This window comes from Lutjanus erythropterus, chromosome 11, assembly GCF_056507025.1.
Source record: "Lutjanus erythropterus isolate fLutEry1 chromosome 11, fLutEry1.hap2, whole genome shotgun sequence".
Classification (NCBI taxonomy): domain Eukaryota; kingdom Metazoa; phylum Chordata; class Actinopteri; order Lutjaniformes; family Lutjanidae; genus Lutjanus; species Lutjanus erythropterus.
This window is the reverse complement of record NC_139327.1, coordinates 34,163,028-34,187,408: the sequence shown is the minus strand read 5'-3', so window position 1 is coordinate 34,187,408 and position 24,381 is coordinate 34,163,028. Positions and strand designations below refer to the sequence as shown.

The window sequence follows — 24,381 nt, the reverse complement described above, 5'->3', positions numbered from 1 at the left end:
AGAACAACCTCTATATCAACAGACGGTGGCTATAGATTGGTGGCACAGCTCAACAGGAAACGTACTGCCACGGAAAAAAAAAAATAGCACGTTGTCGCTGGAAAAGACAAAGGACCTTTGCAAAGCTCTAATGCAAATTTTTCAAAAAATTATACAACTGACAACAGTAAGAGAACAAAATAAAGAAAATAAAAAATAATAATTGGGCACCTTCTAAGATTAGGCTAAGATTAGGTGCTGAGGTAGACAAAAACTATAACAATTCAAATCATAATAAAAACACTATTTTCTTAATACAGAGCAACTTGACTGGCACTTGTGCTGTCACAACAATGGAGGAGAGAAGTAGCACAGACAAGCCAGGGAAAGACAGAGAGAGAGAAAAGCTTTGTTACATAAAAAGCTTTGTTATGCTTGGTCCGACAGGGCAATTGGTCCTCAGTGCTAATATAAAAAAATACAATGTCTTGGTGCTTTGTTACTCAAACAGTTTTTAGTCTAGACCTCGATGGCACATGCATTGCAACACTGCATGAAATGGCTACTTTGTTCTAGAAACACCACACCAAAACACAGAGTGCCAGCTCCAGGGATGCCATGATTCCTCTCTGACGAATTTAACATCCCCTTCTAAAAATGTAGAAAAGAAAAAGAAAGTACTTTTTAAAAAAAAAAAAAAAACTGAAGCAAAGCAGAAGGGGAATACCCTAGTGCCAACCTACCCAAGTGGAGGTTTTCTTTATTTTATTTTTTCAAGAGCAATATAAAGTTCTCATCAGCAAACCCGTTGCTGACAAAAAAAAAAGAAGGAAAAAGAAACAGACTTGGGGCTTAATTTGCTTGTAGAAAAAAAAAAAACTTAATGGAGCAGATTTTTGTCCCAAAAGCAAGGTGTCGCCGCCGCGGCCTGTCTGGATTCCAGTAAATTTTTATGCTTTTGTTTTGTGTCGCTGGATAAATGCTTTTGGGTGCCAATCACAGAGTACGGCCGAAGAAAAAGGAGTGAATGCAGAATCCCGGATGCTATTTCAATAGCATTAAAGGGGTTTATTGCAGTCCTTGAAAAAAAAGGTAGAAACCCTGCTCTATTCAGGACTAAAAAGAAAAAAAAGAAAAAGAAAAATCAGGTCATTTTCGAGCGTCATGACATCCCTAGGGTGCTGGAGACACCATTTTTATTTTCTTCTGAAAATACAGAAAAACTAAGCAGATATAGATGGATATTTTTGTTGAACAAATTCCATTTTTAGGCACAAAGATAGTACAGAAACATTGGAGGAACACTGAGGGAGGAACTAGAACGATGCCAATGTATATATATATTTTTTTCCAACATAGAGAAAAAAAGTGGCATAGAATATCATTTTATTTTGTATCTGATCTGATTAGTGCATTTTTCCACACACACGCACGCACATAGTTACACACTCTTGTATACGCACTCGTTCACCCGCACGAAAAAAGTAGAAAACATTCAGAGGACGATGATTTTTTTTTTTCTTTAGGAATAATGTGACTGATCAGGTCTTGCATTGGTGGTGGTTCAGACTGAGCCGTGACTGGGTATATTATAAGTGGGTGGATATTATATGAGGGTGAAAAAGCCCCTCAGCTCACAGTGTTTGAGAATAAAATGGCAAGACACCACGGGACATGCCATCCCTTCTTCTTCTTCTTTTTTTTTTTTTTTCAAATACAAAAACAAAAACAAAAAATACGCTGACGGTCAAGTTTGATTGAAAAATTGTGAATGACAAGTACTAATTGGTCGGTTTGGCAGCGTCCCCCTGCCGTCCCGTATTTTATCATCTTTTTTTTTCTTATTTTTTTTTCTTGTTTTTTTTGTTTTGTTTTGTTTTAACTTTGTCACATACACACACTCGTAAAATTTGTGGCGGATAGATTTAGTCCTTCACCTACAATGCAATTGACATCCAGAAAGCGACACTTATTATTACAATATGTTCACACACGTGTTTTTTTGTCCAACAATATCAAAGAGGAGCAAGGCAAAAATGATTCACACCCAGAGAGAGAAACAAACAGATAAAAAAAAAAAAAAGAAATACAAATATTTGTGCCCTGCTGTAACCCTCCACAAATGGAAAAAGGACTGACACTGAATACAAAAATATCACAATTTTTATATATCAAATTGCCTCTGTTGGCTCTTGTTCAGGAATATGCTCATTTCTCAAGAGAGCTTGTCAGCCGAGAGAATCTCTATTTTTAACCTTCTGGTTTTTTCTTTTTTGATTACCACTTGCAGTTCCAATTGTCCAAACGCACTCTGCATCACTGCAAATATGACCTGTCCTGTGCGGTTCAGCATTTTTTTTGATGAACCTTTCTGTGTTTTTTTTTTTTTCACATTACAAAACTACACTTCTATTCACATATTTTCAAGTTTAAATTCTTGTTTTTAAACCCTCTTAAAAAGCAATAGAACTTCCTCTTATCTGCCGCATCCCTCTTACTCATCACTTAAGGCTTCAAAATTGCTTTTTTTTTTTCCTCTGCTCGTCTGTGGATGGAGGCGCAGGGGGAGACTATAAGAGAAGAATAAACATCCATTTGAATGACTTTTCAAATCCTATCAACCTCTACTTTTGTTATCTCTTACCCTTTTATATACATTTTGCTTAAAAACACAGACAATCATAAATCAACTTTTGAAAAAAAAAGCATGAGATGAAGTAGCAATGATGAAATAATGCAAAACACAAACACACAAAAATGTGCTTTTGCCAAAAAAAAAAAAAAAAAAAATGAACTTAGAGGTAGCTTTTATAACAAATGACCAAACCGTCCGGCTCATTAACAAGCGGGGTTAATAATACCAAGTTTGGTAACAAGTAATGCACAAAGAAATACACAACATTAGCAAAAAAACAACAAAAAAACCCCAAACAAATCTCTTCACCGTGGCACTTAATTTTTCTGCGTACACATTGCTTCATCATGTTGTGCAATGCATCTTTTCCACATACACTCATGAACAAAAAAAAAGTGTACAAATGAAACAAAAGGGAAAATTAAAATACACAAGCAACATGAGGTCACAAAACGAGGTAATTCAAGTACGATGTGTTGAGATCAAACTCAAGGTCAATAATAAAAACAACAACAACAACAACAACAACGACAGGAGACGAGAGAGACGAAGCACAGGGACAAAACCACAGAGAAAGAGTTGATTTATTCTGTCGTCTTACTGGTCGCCCCCTAAGCTGCTGGGCCGCCGTGTCTCGTCCCATCAGTGATTTCCCCCTTTTTTTTTTTTTTTTTTTTTTCTTCCCACCGGCTGTTTTGGATATGTGATCACCCCGGTAACGCTGTGACGTGCAGTGATGCTCAATAAAGCCGTGGGTTCGACCGTAATAATACCTGTGGCTGCGTAATAGATACATGCACGGGTCCAATGCTGCGTTTCAGAGGCATCGGAGAGTCGGAAATTCCTACCTCCCTCCCACTTGTCAAATTAAACCTTTGAGTTGCATTTCTCCTAAGATGCAGTTATGTCAACATTACAGCATATACTGCAAATGCTACACAATACTTTTAAACATTTTAATAAACAACCACATGGCAGCTACGTTAATAAATGGGCTGAGGGCCACTCAATGAAAACAGAGAAGTGTTGGACCAACTTAAAAAAAAAAATGAAATGGGTAGCACCAAAATGATGCATGCATTTCTTTTCAAATGAATTGTATTAATAAGTTGTTAACATGATTTGAAAAGAAAAATGTGAGTTACCAATTAAAGTATAAGTATTTTTTTTCAAATCCAGTGAAAAAGTTAGATTAACAGAACTTTTGGGCCAACTTAAAAAAAAAAAAAACATGAACACAATTGCTTTGAACTTTTGGACCAACTTAAAAAATAATTCAATAGGAATTAATGACCAAATGATGAATTAATTTTTTTTTTTCAAATCAATTGTGTTAACCTCACTTGTTAACTTGATTATCAACTGAAGTTGTAATTTTTGGTTAGTTGGTTAACTTTTTTAAAATTGTGGTTGCAAACAAAAAAACAGAAATAATTTCAAATCAATCCAGTTAAGTTAATAACACATAATTTATCTGTGTGTTACTGTGTGTAAGTATTTTATTGGTTGCTTTGTTTGCTTTTTCAACATGATTATAAACCAAAAAAAGAGAAAACTTTTTACACACAATGATTTTTTCCCCAAAATCTATTTAAAAAGTTAAAGACACAATTGATTTGGGGGAAAATAATTATTTACCCTGTTTTACTCATTGAATTATTTTTTTCAAGTTGGTCCAACAATTTAGAGCAATTGTGTTAATATAACTTCTTAAAAAAGCCTTTTAATTTGTGAACAATTGTCTTTCTTTTTGTTTTACAGCCACACAGAAAAAAAAGACAACCAACCAACCAAAAAATTAAATGAATTAATTCTCTTCAAATAAAGTTCACAAGTGAGGTGATTTGGAAAAACTGAATTCATCATTTGTCTGTTACACAATAAATGGTCCAACAATTCAGAGCAATCATGTTACTCTAACTTGTTAATTTGATTTGAAAAAAGAAATTTATTCATTTGTGTGTTACCAAGTGAAGTAATTATTTGGTTGGCTGGTCATTTTTTTTAAGTTGTGGTTGTTAACGAAAAAGAAAAGAAAACTGAGGTTGTGCGTCTTATGAATCATTTCTTTTCAAATCCAGTTAACAAGTTAGATTACAAAAACTGCTGTGAAATTTTTTTGAAAAATATTGATAAAGTTATTCACAAATAAAAAAACTTTTTCGAATCTAGTAAACAAGTTAGATTAACACAATTGCTCTGTAATGTGTTTGAAAAAAGCACATGAACATAATTTATTTTTGTGTTACCAACTGAAATATAACACAAACAGTTGCGTATACACAGCATCCTAATCATATTTTGATTAAAGCCCCAGTGGCAATTTAGATGAATGCAATGATTTTGGGGAATATGCACCATTTCAAGGGACGGTTCACCTCCAATTTAGCTTTTTCTCTTCCTTGTATTGCTACTTATACATCGGCCCACAAAAAGGTCTGTGGATCATCTTGAGTAACTGAGTCATGATTTCTGGAAAGAGACATTGCTTTTGAGTTCTTCACACAAGCCAAGTGCCATCTGCTTCCGTTACATTGGAGAGAAGGCAGACATCTCTGCAGCTGATATCTCCAAAACCGGACAACTCAAAATTATCTAGATGGATAAATAGCTCTACGGGTAACTGTGAAAATATATATAATTTTGATTTGGGGGTGAAATGTCCATTTAGGCTCCTCATTTCAGTTGATATTCTACTTAAGTGATGCATATTCGCCAACAAAAATCTACCAAAACATTTGGCAACAACAGCATTTGGTGTTGGAAGGAGAAAAATCTTCCGAACTGGTGGGAATTATAGACTCTCGACTTGAAATGAAAGGCAGCATCGTCCTGCTATGTATTCTGACACAGCCTGGCGTGAACCCGGCTCACAGTCTTTCACATTCATGTTTTGATGCCATATAACAGTCTTCAACCTGCCGCACCACCTTCGACGCAGGCGTGCGGCTAAGGCATTCCCAGCACATCTTAAACATTCACGATACGAGCAGTCGAAGTCACAGGACTCCCACGGAAAGCAGCGGTTAACCATTTTCCCGTTTTGTTTTCCATCCCTGTTGTGATTGGACAGATCTGTTGTGGTTTAAGTGTTACTGTTTGCGTGTCAGTTTGTGTAGTTTCATCATTAGTGTGAGAGTCATCTGGTTAATGTACATGGATAAAAGCAGTCCAGTTAGCTATTGCTGATACGGTGGATAGGCTGGGTTTATTGTGTGGTACTGTAGTAAAGAGTTATGATTTAATGAACAAAAGGATATAACTTGCAGACATCAAACAGAGACTGTTGTCGTAATTTGTTTAACCTGTGCAATCAAGCCATGATAAACTATGATGCGGAGCTAAAAAAATATATGATGAAAAAGTGACGCATGTCAGCCTTTGGCTCTCTGGGGGAGAACCGTGGGTGGCCAGTGGTGACTTGACTTTCTCCAGCCCTCATCTGACAGAGATGCAGAACCAGGAAGACTACTGAGAAAAAACTGGGGAGACGTCCAAAAAAAAAAAAAAAAAAAAAAAAGCAGCACTAGCATCATCGTCCCCCCACCCCCTGCCTCACAACCAAACAGGTGCTTGGTTTTTGCAGTATGTTTAGTGCTCCAATTCATCCAGTTCAACTGTTTCGTCTACTGCATACGCCGGTCGGCTCTGCTGCTGATTCTCAGGGGCTATCTCGCTGCCAGCGCTGGGATCGGAAGGATCTCGTGTAACTGGGAAGATCAGTGTGTCCACAAATGACGGGGACACATTTCCCATAACTGATGGAAGGAATTGGGGGGGGGGGGGGCAAAAGCAAACTCTGGACCGTACGTCTCTTTGATTGGGTTGGTTTGGCATGGTGAAACTTACGGAAAACATGTCCTCCTCCAAGGATTTTGGCTTCTGAGAGCCAGCAGTTCCTCAACCATGACCTGGTGAACTGAGGGCCTAAACTGATGCTCATATTCACATATTCTTCATGTGATCCGAACAGAACAAATGTAAACAAACCAATACCAAAGTCGAACAAAATAAAAAAAACCTTTCTCCTGTTTGTCAAACTCAAAATGGAGTGAAAGATTCGGTTCCTGATGGTGAGAATGCGTAGGTTCAGATAGCCCTTGAGAATCTGCTTTTGCACCACTGTGGCAGCAGAATCCGATAAGTCACTTCCGTGCAGCTCGCTTGCTCGCTTTATGGCGCTGCATGAAATGACCTGAAACAATAACACAGTTGCAGATGTAGTGAATGACCCGGTGAATCCGAACAAAGGTGGAGAATCTCTCTCCGTGTCCAAGTCTTCCTCTTCTTAGCACTTTTGTCCCATCATCACCACCCTTTTTACCCCGTCGGTCGTTGTCGCCGCCGTTTGCATGAAAAGAAAAAAGAGAAAACAAACCCTCTTGCTTTCGAGTCTCTTGCCGTTGACATTCCTCCATCGTCAACGCTCCACCGCAGCCTCCTGCCTCCTCTCCGCTCAATTACATTCCCCCTTACCTCTCAACCCCTGTCCCCACCCTCGCACGTACCCCCTCCCCGCTCTTCATTCGCTCTCCCGGCCTCAGACATAGCAGAGGTACAGGTAGGTCTTCTCTATGCGCCAGTCTGGGGGGATGTCTTCGGGCTTGTGGCCTTTCATGTGCTTCTGCATGGCTGACAGGCTGGGGCAATACTCCAGGCAGATGGTGCATTGGTAGGGCGAGGCGCCGTTGTGGGTGCGCAGGTGCTTGATCATGGCCGAGTAGTCCCTGGATCGCTGGTGGCACAGCTTGCACTCGAATGGCTTCTCACCTAAGGAGGAGAGGGTGGGGTTGAAGACAACAGTTGTGTTAGCCATAGTGCCATTCAAAGACAGCATTCTGTCCTTGTTGGAGAGTGATGTGCCTGTTAATCAGGAAAGAAATGCATTTTGATACAGAGAATCAACTGAAAGGGAAGAACAAGCTGCATTAATCTGTGAGGTGTTCTCAGCAGCTTTTGTCATTCACACCAGAAGGCCGTCACATTATTTAAATGCAATGTGAAAATTCACTTTTCTCCAACAACACCAAACCGAGCCCATGTTGTTCTAAATATAGTAAACTGGAAAAAGAAGTGTTGTAAATCAGAGAGTCATTAGCCCGCAATGCTGCTTTAAAGATGGCTTTTTATGCAGGCTTTTTTTTTTTTTTTACCTACTTTTTCCTTTTAACATACAGGATGATTCAGCATTGTACAAAATACAACAAAATCCAGGAAGTAAATATTACATCATGCAGACAACCATGGATAAAACTAAAGCACCCATCCACGCATATTGACTTTTGACAGACCCCGATGTAGACCAAGAGTCGACACACGTGCCCTGTTTGTTTCCCTGTGTTTGAAAAATCAATTTTTAGTATTATTTTACCAAGAGATGGAGTCTTGTCTTTATTTCTGTGAAGATTCTCAATCATCCAGGTCATGGACTGGACAAGCTTATGTTTTCTATGGTTATCTGCATGTTGTAATATTTAACAAGACTTCCTGGATTTTGTTGTTGTTTTATTCTTTCTCACTGAAGAGCACCTGTTGGATTAGCCATCAGAGCCATGCAGCTCTTGATAAACTGTAGATCTGGCTCTGTTACTAGTACATTTCATAAAGATTGTGAAATAATGGTGCCTTAAACAGGCTGTGTGAAAAGGGTGATCTGTACTAGCAGTGTATTTTTGCTGTTCACATAAAATGTCAGTATGAATCTTGTATGCCTTGACATTCATGCAGTATTATTGAACAATATATCTAATATTGCAATAAAAAAAAGTCTCTTTACGGTACCAAACTGTGACAATATTTACCGTGATATTACATATTTGATTATTTTATAAAAATACTGCGACTGACTGCTGTATTGTCTTTGTTTCACAATTGTACATTCAAGCATTACTTGCCAAAAACTATTCATGCCAATTTTTTGCACATGCTTAGGTCATGACTGGCTGTTTTTATTTTATTCTATTAAAGGAGGAAAACAGGCGCACTTTATTTATCCAAACAAAAAATGCTATTAAGTTGTCATTTTTCTTTGTTTTTTAATATCATATTGTAGACTTTTTATTGTAATACAGTGAGTTTTGGTACTGTTACATCCCTAGTGTGATAACAGCACAACCTGGCACTTATTTCTATAGTTTTGACCATCATTTTCAAACAGTTATGATACTTTGTAAGGTCACTGCAGAAATCTGGGAACACAGTGACATCTCTACAACAGAGTCTGAGGAGGCAAGAAACACGAGACAGGCTGGAAACAAACCAACAGTTTAGCCAGTTTTCCTGCATCACTTTAACTGGAGTTAAAACTGGGCGCAATCTTTAACTGCACAGGAAAACTGGGTCTGTACAAGTATGTTAAGTATGTCTTTATTTTCTCTGTCAAATCAGTTTAACTAACCTAGTGTTTTTTAAACCTGTCTGATTGTCTGAATGCTCATGTCAGGCACTTCTTTGTGATCTTAGCAATTAACTCAGTGACAGAGCTTTTATTACTGACATGAATGCTGTCCAAAACTACAGAAATAAGAGCCACAGTGAACCTGCTGTGTGATAAAAAAAAAAAAGTCTCCATGTCAGGACTTCAGGAGAGAAGAATATCCCATCAACACTAATTTAGAGACCGCAGATTTCACCCTGCTGGCCCACAAGAAATTTTGGTGTTGTTATGATAATTGGACAGTGCACACAGTAAGTGACAAGTCAAAACCCTGGAGTGAAACCCCAGCTGTATCCAGAACAGCAGTATGCAGCAGTAAAAGACCAACTGCCCCCAATAATTGGTTCAACTCAAAAGAGAAAGGACAAAAGGATAAATGTACAGCGGTGGAGTTTCTCTGAGAAGTCAGTCGATCAAACTATCCCTCTAGAAGTTAACAAAATGATCTAATTATTCTTGTGGTTGAGGGGATACACTGTAAACCCCTTGTGCTCAGTCTTCCTCAATTCTCATTACTTTATTAAAATGACACATTTGTTTTAGGATTTTGGAACCACGCAGGGCTTTTTTCACATCATGCTGGGCAGCAGATGAAAATGAAAGGAGACGTCCTGTTATTCAATCGAATGTGCAACTGTCGGACGTGGTAGCTGAGGTTTCTAAGACCACGCAGAGACGATGCAGGGACTTGCTTTAGGTCTCCTTTTGAAAACCACCGACACTCAGGAGTTGTGACATCTGAATGTGGCTGCCGACTTTGAGATTTCTGTTTCTTGCCCTGTCGTCCAGATCTCATCAGTCACTTTGGTGAGAAAAGCATTATCAGAAATGGTAGAAATGAAATTCAAAACTGTGAAAATAAGAACTGAGTCATGTTAACCAGAGTTATTCTTCAAGCGTGGCTCAGACAACAGGGGTTTCAAAATCATAAACCTGGCTGCATAAAGCACATAAAGAGAAACTTTATAGATGTTCCTCTATCGAATTTTAAATATGCACATACAAGATTTGAAAATAATGGTGCATCAAACTCTACAGGATATTATCAAGATTATTGTGTCGTGACTTCATGGGGAATGTGGAGACTGATGCAATGGCTGGATCTGCACCATTTCTACGTTTGCGTACACCTGTGGCGCGCCAAGTAGGTGCAGTCTCAGCTGGCAAATAAACCCTGGATGCCTTGCTTGTTTCATGCAGTGAAAGCAGCAACATGCACCTTCCTCACCCACATGGCTGATGCAAACGACAGAGGAGTGATGAATGTCATGCAGGCTTACATAAAATATTGTGAATATTGCTGTCCATGCTGGCAGTTATTTGTCTGCTAAGAAATGATGGCTTTTGCCCAGTAGGTCGACATTGTTGGTGTTTTGTTTGGCTGGGTTAGGTAGTTGCTGCGCTGGCTCGATTTAAACAGTTTTCCCAGCCTTCCCAGCACTGAAATAGAGCAGACCCACTTGCTGTAGTTATGGTGTTCGGTGAGAATTAACAAAAACAGAAAGCCTAAAAAGTCTGGACAAGAAAGTGTTTGGGGAGACGGTTAACACAGGTTGTCTATCGCTCAGTAAGATTTTAACTGTCAGCTTTAATACCTGTCAACAGTAGTTTGCTGGTTAACATGAGCCTCAAGGGCTAAAATGTTAACTGATGTTTGGCAACACCGTCAGCTGCTCAGCTGCTTCTTGTAGATTCTTCCTGTCTGTCTCACTGGCTATTGTGGTCCTGCTTGGAAAGTACTAACATAATCATCCAGATTTAAACTCCTTAACATCTTTTGACATCAGGCATGTTGATCCGAGAGATCCGAGATGAGCAAGCAGTTCAAGACGTTTAGGGCTGGATCTGTCAGTGATAACCAAAGTCCCAGACCAGATTTCTCCTCCGATTGATGGGAGGTGAAGCCTGGGAATCAGATGAATCTGCTTAGCTCATTTGGCAGATACCGGTTGGGCCAGTGCAAACCGTTTGAAAAGTCACATGCTCTGCTTTGCTGCTCTGATTGGTTGTATTGGATTGGATTATTTCTCACATCCAGTGTTTTCAGAAACATATTCTAGTGACTCTGCAAAAGATTATGACCAGACGGACGCCATTCTGTTGGGAGACGGACCAAGCACCGCTACATCACACATTTCATCGGCCTGTCCAGTTGTGTCCAGAGGCAATTTGCTGTTGATAACAACCCTTGGAAATTGAAAATTAACTGACAAGTTCACAAATGTGAATTAGTCCGGTGATGGCAGGATAGAATCTGGGATAAATGTCCCCAAACTTCTGCCTTCTGAGTCTGTCTTTCATCATTTGAATACTCAAGCACACTTGTAGTGACTGAGATCAGAACGCTCTAATAAAGTTTTAGATCTAAATGGACAAGAATTCCAGGAATGTGTTATGCTTAAATGTCTGGTATTTCTTTTGTAAACCACATCTAAATCAACTGATCTATGGTACATTACACAAAATACAGCTCCCCCTGCCATGGAGAACTCCTGGAGGTGTCATAAATCAAAGTGCAGCGCTGCTCTCTTGCTGTGGGGGGCTGCTATATTCAAGGGGCACATTTCAATTCAGCAACAGCAGCCATCCTAAATGTGCTAATGATTTGAGTGATGGCAGGGAATAATCCACCAGCGCTCGAGCCGGCAGACGCAAATTAGACATGTAAATGCTGACCTTTACCAATGGCATTTGAAATGAGCTGTCGGAAGTGATCTGGCCCGGCGCTCGCTGTCACCTTTCAGCTGGAGCCTCGCACATGTGCGCCGGCAAAACAGGCCTCATGCATCCGCCGCCGCTCGGTCGCCCTGTTCTGTTCTTTCAGAGCCCTGGTTAACCTTGACCTCCGAGGGGGGGAGGGGCTTAATTATGGTGCCATTTAGCCAATAAGCATAAATACAGTGTTGCAGGTTGTCATGTGTTGATGTGCAGCCGCGTGGACACCTGCATTCTGTTGATATTGATAACCAGACTGTAAACAGGGTCGCCTCAAATAACCAGCTAATAATGAATTGCAAATGGGGCCGAGGTATTGATCCGCCATTGGCATTTGGGATGTGTGGAGAGAAGGGGGCGGGGGGGTTAGGTTGCCAATGTCGATGATTCATCAAGCAGCTCCCTTTTGTGCGAGGTGGCCTTTGACTGTGAGCTTGTCACTTGCTCTTGTTATCTGCTGTTGCTCTCCGGCTTAACGCAAAGCCCCCTCCCCCACACAAAAGGGGAAAGGGTGGACGGAGGGGAGCCAATTATTGGACAGGCTGCCTTGATAGTGTGGCTTAACAGCTGGCTTATTGAATGGGAGATGGGAGGGCGCTGCCGTGTGCGTGCGTGCGTGTGTGTGCGTGCGGAGAAACAGAGATGGTGAGGAGGCATAAAGCCTTGGCTGCGTGCCATCCTGGTGAGCACTCGTGGTATCCTCACTCAGTCTGGAGCGTAGCGTGCACTCATTCTCCAGGGCACCCAGCTTATCACTGTGTCAACATCTTTATGGGGCTCTAAATATACTGGGATCAATACAAAGTCTTCTGAGACATCCATCTACTGTATCACAGCAACAAAGATATTCATCTGCTGCGGTCTGTGCCTCGCAACATGGATTTCCTACAACCGTCTTTTAAGAGGAACCAAAACTGCATCATGTTTCAACACTGTTATTATAAGATATACTGTTGCACTCATATCAACTGAGGAGAAGTGGAGGAATGAGCTGACATCTCTAATCTAATTTCACAATATCGATGAGTGTGAAAAGTCAACATATAATTTCTGAAGAAATGGGTGGATATGTTTTTTTTTTAATGCAGAATAATTTCCCTGGAATAGTTCAACAATTTTGGAAATGCGCTTATCGACTTTTTTTTGAGAACGAGATGAAATCAATAGCAGTCTCGTGTCTGTGTGCAAAGCACAGAGCAAGAGTCAGGATGTTGTTAGCTTAGCGTTAAGACTGAGGGGCAAGAGGGAAACAGCTAGCCTGTTCAAAAAAATGCAACTTTCAACCCCTCTGAAGCTCACTATATAAAAAGAGAAATGTAAAAACATGATGAAATTGTGTGGTTTTGTCACAGTAGGGTTACCAGGTTTGATAGCTATAGATTGAGATGCTGCACGAGAGATGTTTCTTTTAAAGGGACAGTTCATCCCAAATTTTAAAATACAATTTTTTTCCCTCCTACCTCTAGTGCTATCTATCTATCTAGACTTTTTCTGGGGTGAGTTTTGGGAGATATTAACCACAGAGATGTCTGCTCAGAGCAACAGAAAAATACATTGGAAAAATTCAAAACCAGCGTCTCTTTCCAAAAATCATAACCTGGTTACTCGAGATAATCCACAGATCTTGCTATGAGCAGTTTCACGAAGGAACTATTTTCTGTCTGCTGTAGAATCTCCTGCAACTACTTTCCTTCCCTCTACAAAGAAATTAGTTCCTACATCTCTTACAACTCACACCAAAAAATCTAGATAGATAAATAGCGCTACAGGACAGGATTTTGGGGTGCACTGTCCCTTTAAATCACAAGTGAAAACTTTAAGATGAGCTTTTCATGGTTTTTAAATGTGTTGCTAATGAATGTATTCTTTTACCTCCTCTATACTTTATTACTGTTGTTTTGCTCTTTTCTACTAACATTACAGTATAATTTTCCTTGTTATCCTTTATTATATATTGACTGTCTTATCTGTTTTGTAAAGCGTCCTTGAGGTACTTATAAATAAATAATGTATTGTTATTATTTGAATTATTATTGAGGACAATCTGTTGAAAATAAAGAAATACTTCCAGCAAACAACAGTTCCCAATCTCTTGATTATCAACATCAATAAATGCAATTCAAATCTTTTTCTCTCAGTCTCAGGACCAATCAGCTATCGATGATTAGCATTTTGAGACACGAGAATTTATGTTATAAAAGCTAATAAGAAGCTAAATCGTCATCAGACCTTAGTCGATGGGATCTGAGATTGCATTTCTGTCTTTTTGTTTTGCCCGTTTTGCTCTTGAATCACGATGGCAGTACCTGTGTGCACACGGTAGTGGGTTTCCAGCTGGTGCTTGAGGCTGAACTTCTTCCCACAGCCGTTACATTCATAGGGCTTCTCCCCGGTGTGGATGCGTTTGTGGCCCTTCAGCGTGCTCTCATCTCGAAAGCAGCTCCCGCAGAACTCACACTCATATGGGTGGTCCCCTGCTGAAAAGTGGAGAACAAAGAAGCCAAAGTTTACTTCGTCTGCAGATGAAACTTTGCTGTGAAAAGGCTTGAAGTAAAACATTTCACTGAAATGCACAAATTCAACTGAATGTTTTTAAAACTTTAACTAAAGACAAGTTATAGTGATGATCTTTCTGCTTGGTCGGCTCTCACCAGCAGGGTTGGATGTAAACATACAGTCGTGATACCTTACGGGAGCTGCATTACTGGATGTTTTGTTGGATTATTTTGGTGGGTTTATACACAATGCCAGAACAACAGGCTTTTACGCTCTAATGGATACCCACGCCATAAGGCTTTAATTCCAGCAGACAAATGTAACCCATCTTTGTCTTTTGTCTTTCTCTACAAATCACCTGCTCTGTTGTTTTGCTTTGTGTAAAGCTTTAAATAATTGCAGCCTGTCATGGCTGTTCACTGGCCACGAGACGTATTATTGACCATGCGGTCCCGGTCTCACAATGCTTGGATAACCTCGATAACCTTACTGATGCATATATGGGTGCATTTTTAATTTACTATTTAATTTGTCTCATTCTGATTTAGATAGAGTGGCTCAGAAAGCGTAGTTAATTTCAGCTTTGTAGGGATTTAAAACATTTAGGGAAATGTTTTTTCGTGGTTAAATGAAAAGAACCAGCTTGTTCTCGCTATCAACGTGTCAAATATGGCAGCTTGGTCGGCGCCCCAATGTTTCAAACCCCTGTAGTGTTATGTTTTTACGTGCTGTTGAAGTCAGGTGAGGTTAGATATGTAAATTGAGTTACGTATGTTGATCTTCTTCTAAACTTAACCAAGTAGTTTTCATGCCTTTATTTTGAAAGTCTACCTGTATGTTGCATACTTATTATTGCAAACTTGACCGTGGAGTCCTGCACATGAAAAACTAATGTTTGATGGATACCTACCATAGATATTGAAACATAGAAACCACATTTGCGATGTGACGTGCATCTGCCATACTGGTAAGGTCAACACCTGGTGGTAAACAATACAATGTGTACTGAGAAAGACAGATTTCCTTAAAAAAAACATGACTGAAACTCAGTTTTTTCTGAGCTTACTGTCATGAAATTTGTTTTGTTATAAACCTGAAAAATTGATCATGATAGTAGTTACTTGATAGAATAAATTCAGTTACTGTCAGTGATTTAATCAGGTCTGTGCCAGAACATTAACCTTCTGAATAGCCACAACTTTCACTGGGACATGCAGGCTCCAACCAAAGAACAGGCAGTGTAAATTATTCAATATTTCAGCTTTTGTGAGTCTCTCTAAAAATTGCATTGTACGTCTAAAGTGAATAAATTAAGATGAAAATGAAAGGTTTGAGATTTATAATATTTGTGACATTGTTTGTGTGATGGCAGCTGTCCACCCTGCAGCAGTGGAGCTGTCATATGTTTCTGGGAGTGTATGGATGAAATTTATAGATCTTCTAGTCTGGGGAACAAAAACAATCCTTCCAGAGAAAATAAAACTGCACTTTGCTCTGATTTTCTTTAAGTAACCTTCCAGGAAGCCTCAGGATTACAAAAAGTTTAGTAAAATATGCTTTATTTGCACCTGGGGAGTATTATACAGGGAAACAAAATCTTGTTGGAGCTCGAACTCAGTCAAAACAGCACAAAACTAGTTTAAAAAAGTGCACAGACCATTGATGGTAAAGTTCTTTTCAGTAAGTGTGACAAAATAATAATAAAAATAAAACACTGTGTCAGTGCTTTGAGCGGTACACGCACAGAACTTGCAGGAAGTTAGGCTGATTGGTAAAATTTGCTGAAAAGTTGCGGTGAGTGAACAGAATTTCAACACTGCAGGATTCACAGGGATTGGTTGGATCATTAATTGCTACCTACAGACTGAAGCGTAGGATCACTGACCAAGCGGCTGTATTTGACGAACTGAGAGCAAGACTGTGTTGGAAAGAACAAAACTGAATGTGGACAAACGTATATCTTTATCTGCCTCTCCATACCTTCACTGTCAATGCAATACCTCACTCTCACCCTCCTTTGTGTTTCTATTCCCGGCTCCTCTGTCTAATCCTTTCACACTGTGTAAATGCATTCTCACTTCTTGTATTGACGGAGCAGCATACTTCCATTCTGAGACATTAGACTCATTTTAGACTCTGCCAGGCTGGTGGTGGATGTACAGTTCGTGCGTCCGCAGATATGAAAATGACAACAGGCGCCACATTCTGCTCCTCAGGCTGCCAGAGCACAGGTCCCCACAGGGCAGCAGTAATGGATATTCAGATGTCAATGATCATGGATATTATGATTTGCAGGAGGCTCTCACCAGCAGTCCAAAGACTAATTGTATTCCGGTGTTTGATGAGGAGTTGCTCCTTGCGTCATTTGCCCCCCCCTGGGGTTACACACTCTCCAGCCAAGTAATGTTGTGGATATTTATTAATGTATTTCACTCCACCGCTGCAGGTTTAAGTCACCATCAATGACCTATGCCTTTCATTATCTGCCTGTCCGAGCAGCAACGTGCCAGGGAATAAATTGCATTTCTCGTTATGTGCTGCTGCCGCTACCCCGCTGTTAAGAGACAATTTCACCTCCATCCTGCATATTTTATGTCTGTACATACAGTATGTACATGTTTATTTGGTTTATTTAGGAGGAGAGACAGAAAGAGGGATGAAAGAGGAACACCCTTTAAATGCTGATCACATTTTGCTATACTTTCATGAAAAAAAAAAAACGATGGCTTGTGATGTTGGACGCCTTCCCATTAAAGGGAAGCTTTGATGGGGATGGAGGGGTGGCGGGAGGAGGGATAAAACTGAGACAGGGATGGAGCAGGGGAGGTGGGTGTATATGGCAGCGGTGGTGGTGGTGGGGGCTGGGTAAAAATCAATAAAAGTGACAGTCTTTATTTGTCTGCGTGAAGTTATCAGTGGCTCCCGCTGTAAGACATTGTGCTCTTTCTAGCGTTTCAACCACAGCAGAGATCACAATCCATCACGGCGCTCGGTGGGCTCGCACGACGCTACAAGAATAATAATTGAGCTCAGATTCACCTGCCTTTAATTAGGGCCTCCGATCAGACCAGCGAGTGGGATGCTAATACTCAGAGGAGGCCTATGGAGGGTTATTTACGCTTAATGTCCTGTTGCTCCGCTAACGCCTGCTGTTAGTGAACATCATCAAAAATCTAGTAGGAAAGAGCTCCATGTTTTTCTTATTTTAATACAAAAATGTTGTTTTTACTTAAAAGAATACACCGGTGTTTAAGCATTAAACATTTATTACAAAATATGTACACTTCACATCGCACTTGGCCATTTTCTTTCATTTCAGGCTGCTACTAAAATGAGACAGCGGATGAGGAGCTGAAATACAACGGGGGGAAATATACAGTAGATAACATTATAAGGCCGAATGCTCAATAAAAAATATCCAATATGAGGTTAAGTCATATCTCTTCGGGCCCTAACCCTGGACTGTCATGGGTGAAAAGCTGCAACCACCATGTGAGCATTTTGAAAATACCAAGCTTGACTCGTCTTAGTGTGGTGATGAAGGCTTTAAACCCCTGTGGCTTGATGTTGAAATTTAAGTCGGTAAACACTGGAGACTTAAACACTATACATATATATATGCATATATATTTTGCTTTGTATTTTTTTTTTTTTTAAAAGCTTCTAAGGAAGTTTGGTGTGTTGATTTTGGAGACCCCTGTGGACAAAAGCAGTACCGTTTCAACTGTAAAAACCACAAAATATAACAGCAAAAATAAAACTGCCTAATGTAACTTTGTAATGTAAACACAGGCTTGTTCTGATTTCACAGAGAAACAGACATTAAGAATAATGTTATAACAGAATGTAATAATGCAGGTACACTTCACTGCTTAGTTCAACAGTTTGATCTGGGTTTTAGGAGTCTCCATTAGAAACAGTTGTGTCTAGAAGGAAACCCTTCATTTGTTAAACTCTCACGAGATTTGCACATGTTGTTTCTTCACTGCGCACACTGCACAGACTAAGTTTGTTTTATAATGTGCCAGTGCTTTGTTTAAGATCTGGGTGGGTTCGGGGACAGAAAACACCTGGTTAAGTTTAGGGAAAGATCATGGTTTGGGTTACAATTATCTCTGTTTGAGATCTTTAGCGTGTCTGGGGTTCTATTCTAGATTCGAGAGTCAGGATGGTGCCCGCCTGGTTACAATCTCTCTTCTTTTTACGAGTCAAAAAACCCCCTAAAATATGTTTATGACAACATTTTAAACATGAAATAGGTCTAGTTTGACATTTCATCTGAGCAGCTTTGATCTGAGTAACCTTACTGAGAAAACAAAGGTTGCATTTACTGTGGTCTGAAATGCTGGTGGCCTACTGCAAGCTACTGGTTAAATGTTGCATACAGCAACACCTTTAAACATCCAAAAACATCATCAATGCAAATGAAATACATTTTTGCACGAGGTTCGTTTTTTTGTGGTGCAGTCGTCTGTAGAAACTGTTTGTCAAATGCATTTTTCATGAGTTAATACAGCATTGGCTTTCAAGAAAAAAGTTTCATAATTTTAAAATGACCATAGGAATCCTTGACAATGTAACTTTTCTATTTTTTTGTAATTTGATTACTTAATTCTGATTACATGTAATTTGTTACTACCCAACCCTGATGAAGATACACAGAATGTCCACATTTTCAGTTTCTGATAAGGAATAGATGCAGTGCTGCACATCCACACGTGAAACTGAGTGCAGATGGAGGCATGTCTGGTGTCAGCAGCTGAGTGGTATAAAATGCAAAGTGGGTGCCGTCCAGCTACAGCATCCTGTTTGTGCCTGGGATGCATATCATGCATGCTATCTTCTGTTAGCCACTCGGGGACGCCAAAGTGCAAAGATGCGCCGCAGAGCTTTAAATAAATCAGACACAATTCTATAATCACATTGTGAGGATGTAAAGGGCCAGACAGGACTTCATTTTGTCGAGGGTATTCTCACGGGGGCTGAAAAAATAATGGGGACATGTCCTCTGTCCATCCCAAATCTGCCACTGTTGCTTCCTCCCTGCCTCTGTCCTCCTTTTATACCTTTCCTTTCCTTTTTTCTTTTCTTTTCCTTTCATTATTTCCTTTCCTTTCTTTTGCCTTTTCTCTCCTCTCCTTATTCCTTTCCTTATTTCTTTTCCTTTGCCTTTCTTTTGCCTGTCTTTGGCCTTTCCTTTCCTTATTTCCTTTCCTTTCCCCTTTGCCCCTCTTTGCCTGTCTTTTTCCTCTCCTTTCCTTCCCTTCTCCTCCTATCTCTTTTCTTCGTCTCTGCTGTGACCACATGGAGGGGAGGCCACAGATGAGGACCCAGCACAGTGAGGTGGAACCACAGCATGGTGAGTGGACCCTTGGGTGCCCCCGAGCATCACCACCTGCGTCTCCTGACCCCCCCTACCTCTACATTTACACCCCTCTCCTCCTCCTCCTCTCTCTATCACCTCCTTTGACACCCCAAAGGGCCTGCTGAGGGTGCCTGTGCCCATGGGCACCCGGGGCGTGTTCATTATATACGGTAAGAGGCTGTAAATCACCGGCTCCATCACTGCCAGGACCAGAACTGGCTCATTCGCTCTCTCTGGCTGTAGCACTATCAAATACAGCTGCGAACACAAAACACCCCGCCATAGCAGACAGCAAATTGGCTCCGGGTTTAAAAAAAACACACACAGACACTTACACACAGACAGTGCACAACAACGGAATATTAATGAAGGCCTGGTCTGTAAAGAGAGAGTGTGTGTGGTGTTAGGGAGAGGGGAATAGCACAGCTGCCATGACTGCCACTGTTATAAGCCCTCATTGTGTACTTGTGCTTGAATCTATACTGTAGAGCACATATATGCAATAAAGATCGATAAACAAAATAAAGAGGCGACACGGAGCCGAGTGTGTGTAATATCCTGGCATGTTAAGAGAAGGTGACGAAATTGCAGGTAGACGAGGAGGGAAAAATGCGAAGAAAAGCACAGTGGGGGAGAGGAGGAGGAGGAGAGATGACATGATTAAGATGCTGAAATAAACACCATTAAATCAGTTTTTTCTCCCTCGTCCTAAATGGTGATCCAGTGTCACAGCCCGCACCGGCGAGGCTGCTCTCAAAAGATAAGCCCGCAGACAGGTAAAATGAAGCACGCGTAATGAATGTCCATAAAAGTGCTTTTCGCAGCTTTCTGTTGTCAGTTGATACAACAGAACGGTGACTCAACCAATAACCGAGCTGTATCTAGAAAAGCTTCCTGCGGTGGATGAGCTGCCACAGTCTGTCCATTAAAATTAGGGGTGAATACCAGGAATTGAGATCTTTGGTATTTACAGGGAATGTGTCCAAAGGCATAGGTTTCATTTCACCAGTCTGGGGGTGGAAGGGGTGTAAAAAAATATCTAAAATATCAAGTATCGCGATAATATATTTCATGATGCTATATCAATTCCCAAAACACTGTATTGTGAATGTGTGCTACACACAAAGATTTGTGGCAGTGGTTCATGTTGTGTTGTATTTAAACTGTTTTTTTAACTCAAATGTTATACATATTGTGGTTTGCTTTAATACAATGACAGTTTTTCTGAAACTAGATTAAAACATAGCAACATATCATCTTTCTTACTGTATCACAACATATTGCAGTATATATTGAATTGTAACCCCTGTATTGTGATACGTATCGCCTGATTCTTGCCAATAAACAGCCCTAATAATCAGGAGAGGCACACAGAGACATTATCTGTCTCTGTATCTGTATTTGGATTGAAGACCAGAAGTGGGCGCAGTTTATACCAGAAGTCATGTTAAATCATCATGTTAAATGTTCTATTTTCAGATCTAATAATATTGTTGTGCCTAGAAAGCATCAAACCATTTAATATTGCCATATAAGTATGAAATATTTCCACATCCTAATACTCTTTTTATTTTTTTAAGCTATACTAACTTTTATAAACTGTAGGAAGAAAAGTTCAATAAAATGAAAGGTTCTGTTTTGTCTTTTGTTTGGAGGAGTAATCTCTTTAAATGTTCAACACAAGGCACCTATTCACTTCACTGATAACTCAATCTGTTTAAATTAATTTATAACCCCCCCGGACTTTAATCGCCAACACGTGTTTTTAGCAAGATTTCAGCTCATGTTCAAAACTTCCTGCACATTCAAGCATATTGCACAGATATATGTTTTGGAACGACATTTAGAGATCATTTACACCTCAAGTGTGTTATTGAAGCTGACTGGAAACGAGAACACATCTACGTAATAACCAGGGGGCAAATGCATGTGTTCTAAATACCCCCCAAAACCTACGCTCATGTGTGTGTCTACGCCTTCCCGTGCTTCTGTTACTATATAAAATAGACGCCTCATTACGCCGCTAAACCTCATTAATGATGCCATAAAACTGTTGGACCTAAATACTCTGACCTTGAAATGCCATTACTACGGTAATGTAGCTGGATCAACTTTTCAGCACCGCTGGTTTTTTCCCATTTATTTTTAATGCTACAATGGCTGCCTGAAGTCCAGCTGAGTGCCATTTCTTTTTCTCCTCCGCCCCCCCTTTTTTTTAAACAATGAATCAAAATCTGGAAATGAAAACTTTGCAGATGGTTCAACAGGTGGCTGAATCAGACACACAGACCTCCAGAACCACATAAGAATGCAGAACAGCTGTCAACAGGTGCAGCATTGACTGGATGCATAAAATCACATTAATGTTACAGTTACATTCATTTACTGCACTAAAACTGGCCAGAGAATATTCTGCTCACTTTTAACTCTCTTTCAAGAGAAACTGTTGTCCTATTAAAAAGACTAAGAAGTATAAAAATCTCAGATAAAATGTCAGAAAATGTGAATAAATCTATTCAAATCCTGGAAAAGAATGATATAGTTTAGAGAAGCAATCATTCACTTCAGTATCACAAAGGCTGTGCTTGACTCACATCTTCCAAAATCGAAAAAAAAAAAAAAAAATCTGGAAAAGTGTATGTGATGAGTCACTCTGAATATCGAGAAAATAAGAGCACAGATGAGAACATGTGAGTCACCCACCTCTTGTATCAGAAAATTTACTTAGCAATTAATAGACAAAATGAGGTTGAGTGAATTAAATGTTCAATATCGATATCTATATATCATAAGATGCACTTTCAGACATGTATGGGCAGTTTGGGAAGAAGAGGGGTTGTGTAGATGCACGTCATGCATGTTATTATTATTTATATGATATATAAGTATCCACCGCCGTACCACCAGACCACAGAGCAGCTTCTTCCCTCAGGCTGTGAGACTGCGCAACTCATCCTCAGCACCCCACCATGTGAAACAGCTTGTTTTACTTTTATTTATTCAACCGATATACTGTTTACATATTTAACATAGTGTTTTTGTGAGTAACAAACAACAGCTTTGACTAAAACTTGATACATAACCCTGTGTTGTATAATGATGGATAAATCTGCCATTTACTTTATTTGTCCTTCATTAGATGTAGTGTGATCTTGCAACACACAACACAGTCCAGAATTCAAACTGTAAAGGGCAAAACTGCCGGTTTCCATTCGATCTTTATCTTCACTTTTGCATGACAACAACCAACAGATCCTTGATAAAATGAAATGTGAGAAAAATGACGAAATGTATTTGGAAAAAAAAAACTTTTCAAAAAAGTTTTGAGAGATTTGTTCACTGAAATCTCTAAAAGCTTTTACTGTCCACAGGTGTCAGATGAGAGAAGCTCATAATTGATAATCAACCGTTCGATCGCAGTAGGAAGCTTTAAGAACAGATTGAGACTTATGTTGCCCTGAGTTTTGTCTCACAGGATTATTCAGGCAGCCTGCACCTCTTTGTTGTGGAGCTCGTTGGGATTGTATGCAGCTTAATGGTAGAATCTAAGTAACTTTACTCAAGTACTGTACAGGAGTACAATTTTCAGGTACTTCACTTGTGTACTTTCATTTTCTGCTACTTTATATGTCCATGCCACTACATTTTTAAGGAAAATATTGTACTTTTAATTTGATAACTTCAGTTAGTTTGCTAATTCTTATGAATAGAAAATAAACTTAATTAATAAATGATGATGTACTATTATGGATTAAGCAGCAGCATACACAGTAATCAAAATGATCCCCACCAGCTGCAACATTAAAGATGAACACACGCATCAATAATTAGGCCTATAATACAGTAAAATATGTCATTTTGCTAGTACTTTTACTTATGTAAGGTTTTGAATTCAGGTATGAGTAATTTTACACTGTTACTTTCTGTACTATTGCATGATTGTACTTTTTGCCCTCTTGGCATTCTTGCTGTTCTTGATTGTGTTACCCATCTGCCTCGACTGGAAAGCACACAGGCTAAACACCTGTTGATTGTAAACATGCTATATAAATAAAATGACTTAAATAAAAGATCTGAGTACTTCTTCCACTACTGCTGAGGGGAAGATCAGGAGTAAAAAAGTAGGAGTATATATTCTCCTAAAAAGACATTGTGATTAAAAATCAATCAAAGACGAGACAGTAAAGGACAGTATTAATATCTTTCATATCTGAGTTACTAAAGAAATGAATTTAATGAAATAATTTTTAGATATTATTTAAAGTTTTTAGAATTTAGACAGAGCAACAACTGCACTGTCTTGCACTGCCTCTGTTTTTGCCCCTGGTGTCTTCCCGATATCTGAAACAAAACCATGTATAACAGGATTTTCTATTTTGCATAGGTGTTGGTTTAATTGGAAGTAAAAAACTAAACTTAAAACAAAAAAGAGTGAAAGTGCATGGAGGACAGTAACAAAAAACCTGTTAGACGGATATGAACAGATGGACTTTTTGGACGAGGGCAGTGCGCACCGTATAAACTAACAAGGCTTCATGCAGGTAAACTTACAAGGCTTATTCTCTGAGGTAGATTCCCTGTCTATCTCTGCCTGTTTTTAAACACTATTTTTGCCTTGTTACCCAGCAAAGTGTGAATAAGATTATTAACATCAAAGTGTAGATGTAAAAAAATGAGGAACACCATGCCTCCGCTTCTTTTTTTTTTTTTATTTTCGAGGGTAAATTAGGACCTATTTCTGGCACCCATGATGGC

The 24,381-nt window shown here is 39.5% G+C and overlaps 1 protein-coding gene across 1 annotated transcript in view; it reads right to left on the bottom strand.

Moving 5' to 3' along the window:
- Nucleotides 1-5,999: 5,999 nt before the first annotated feature.
- Nucleotides 6,000-24,381, bottom strand: part of zbtb16a (zinc finger and BTB domain containing 16a) — a 201,694-nt gene continuing 183,312 nt past the window's right edge. Inside the window, exons 6-7 of the mRNA XM_084730007.1 lie at nt 14,072-14,242; nt 6,000-7,384 (exon numbers count right to left, since the gene is read on the bottom strand). Of these exons, the coding sequence (XP_084586133.1) occupies nt 7,155-7,384; nt 14,072-14,242 (401 nt within the window). The 3' untranslated portion in view covers nt 6,000-7,154. The remainder of the gene's footprint in view (nt 7,385-14,071; nt 14,243-24,381) is intronic.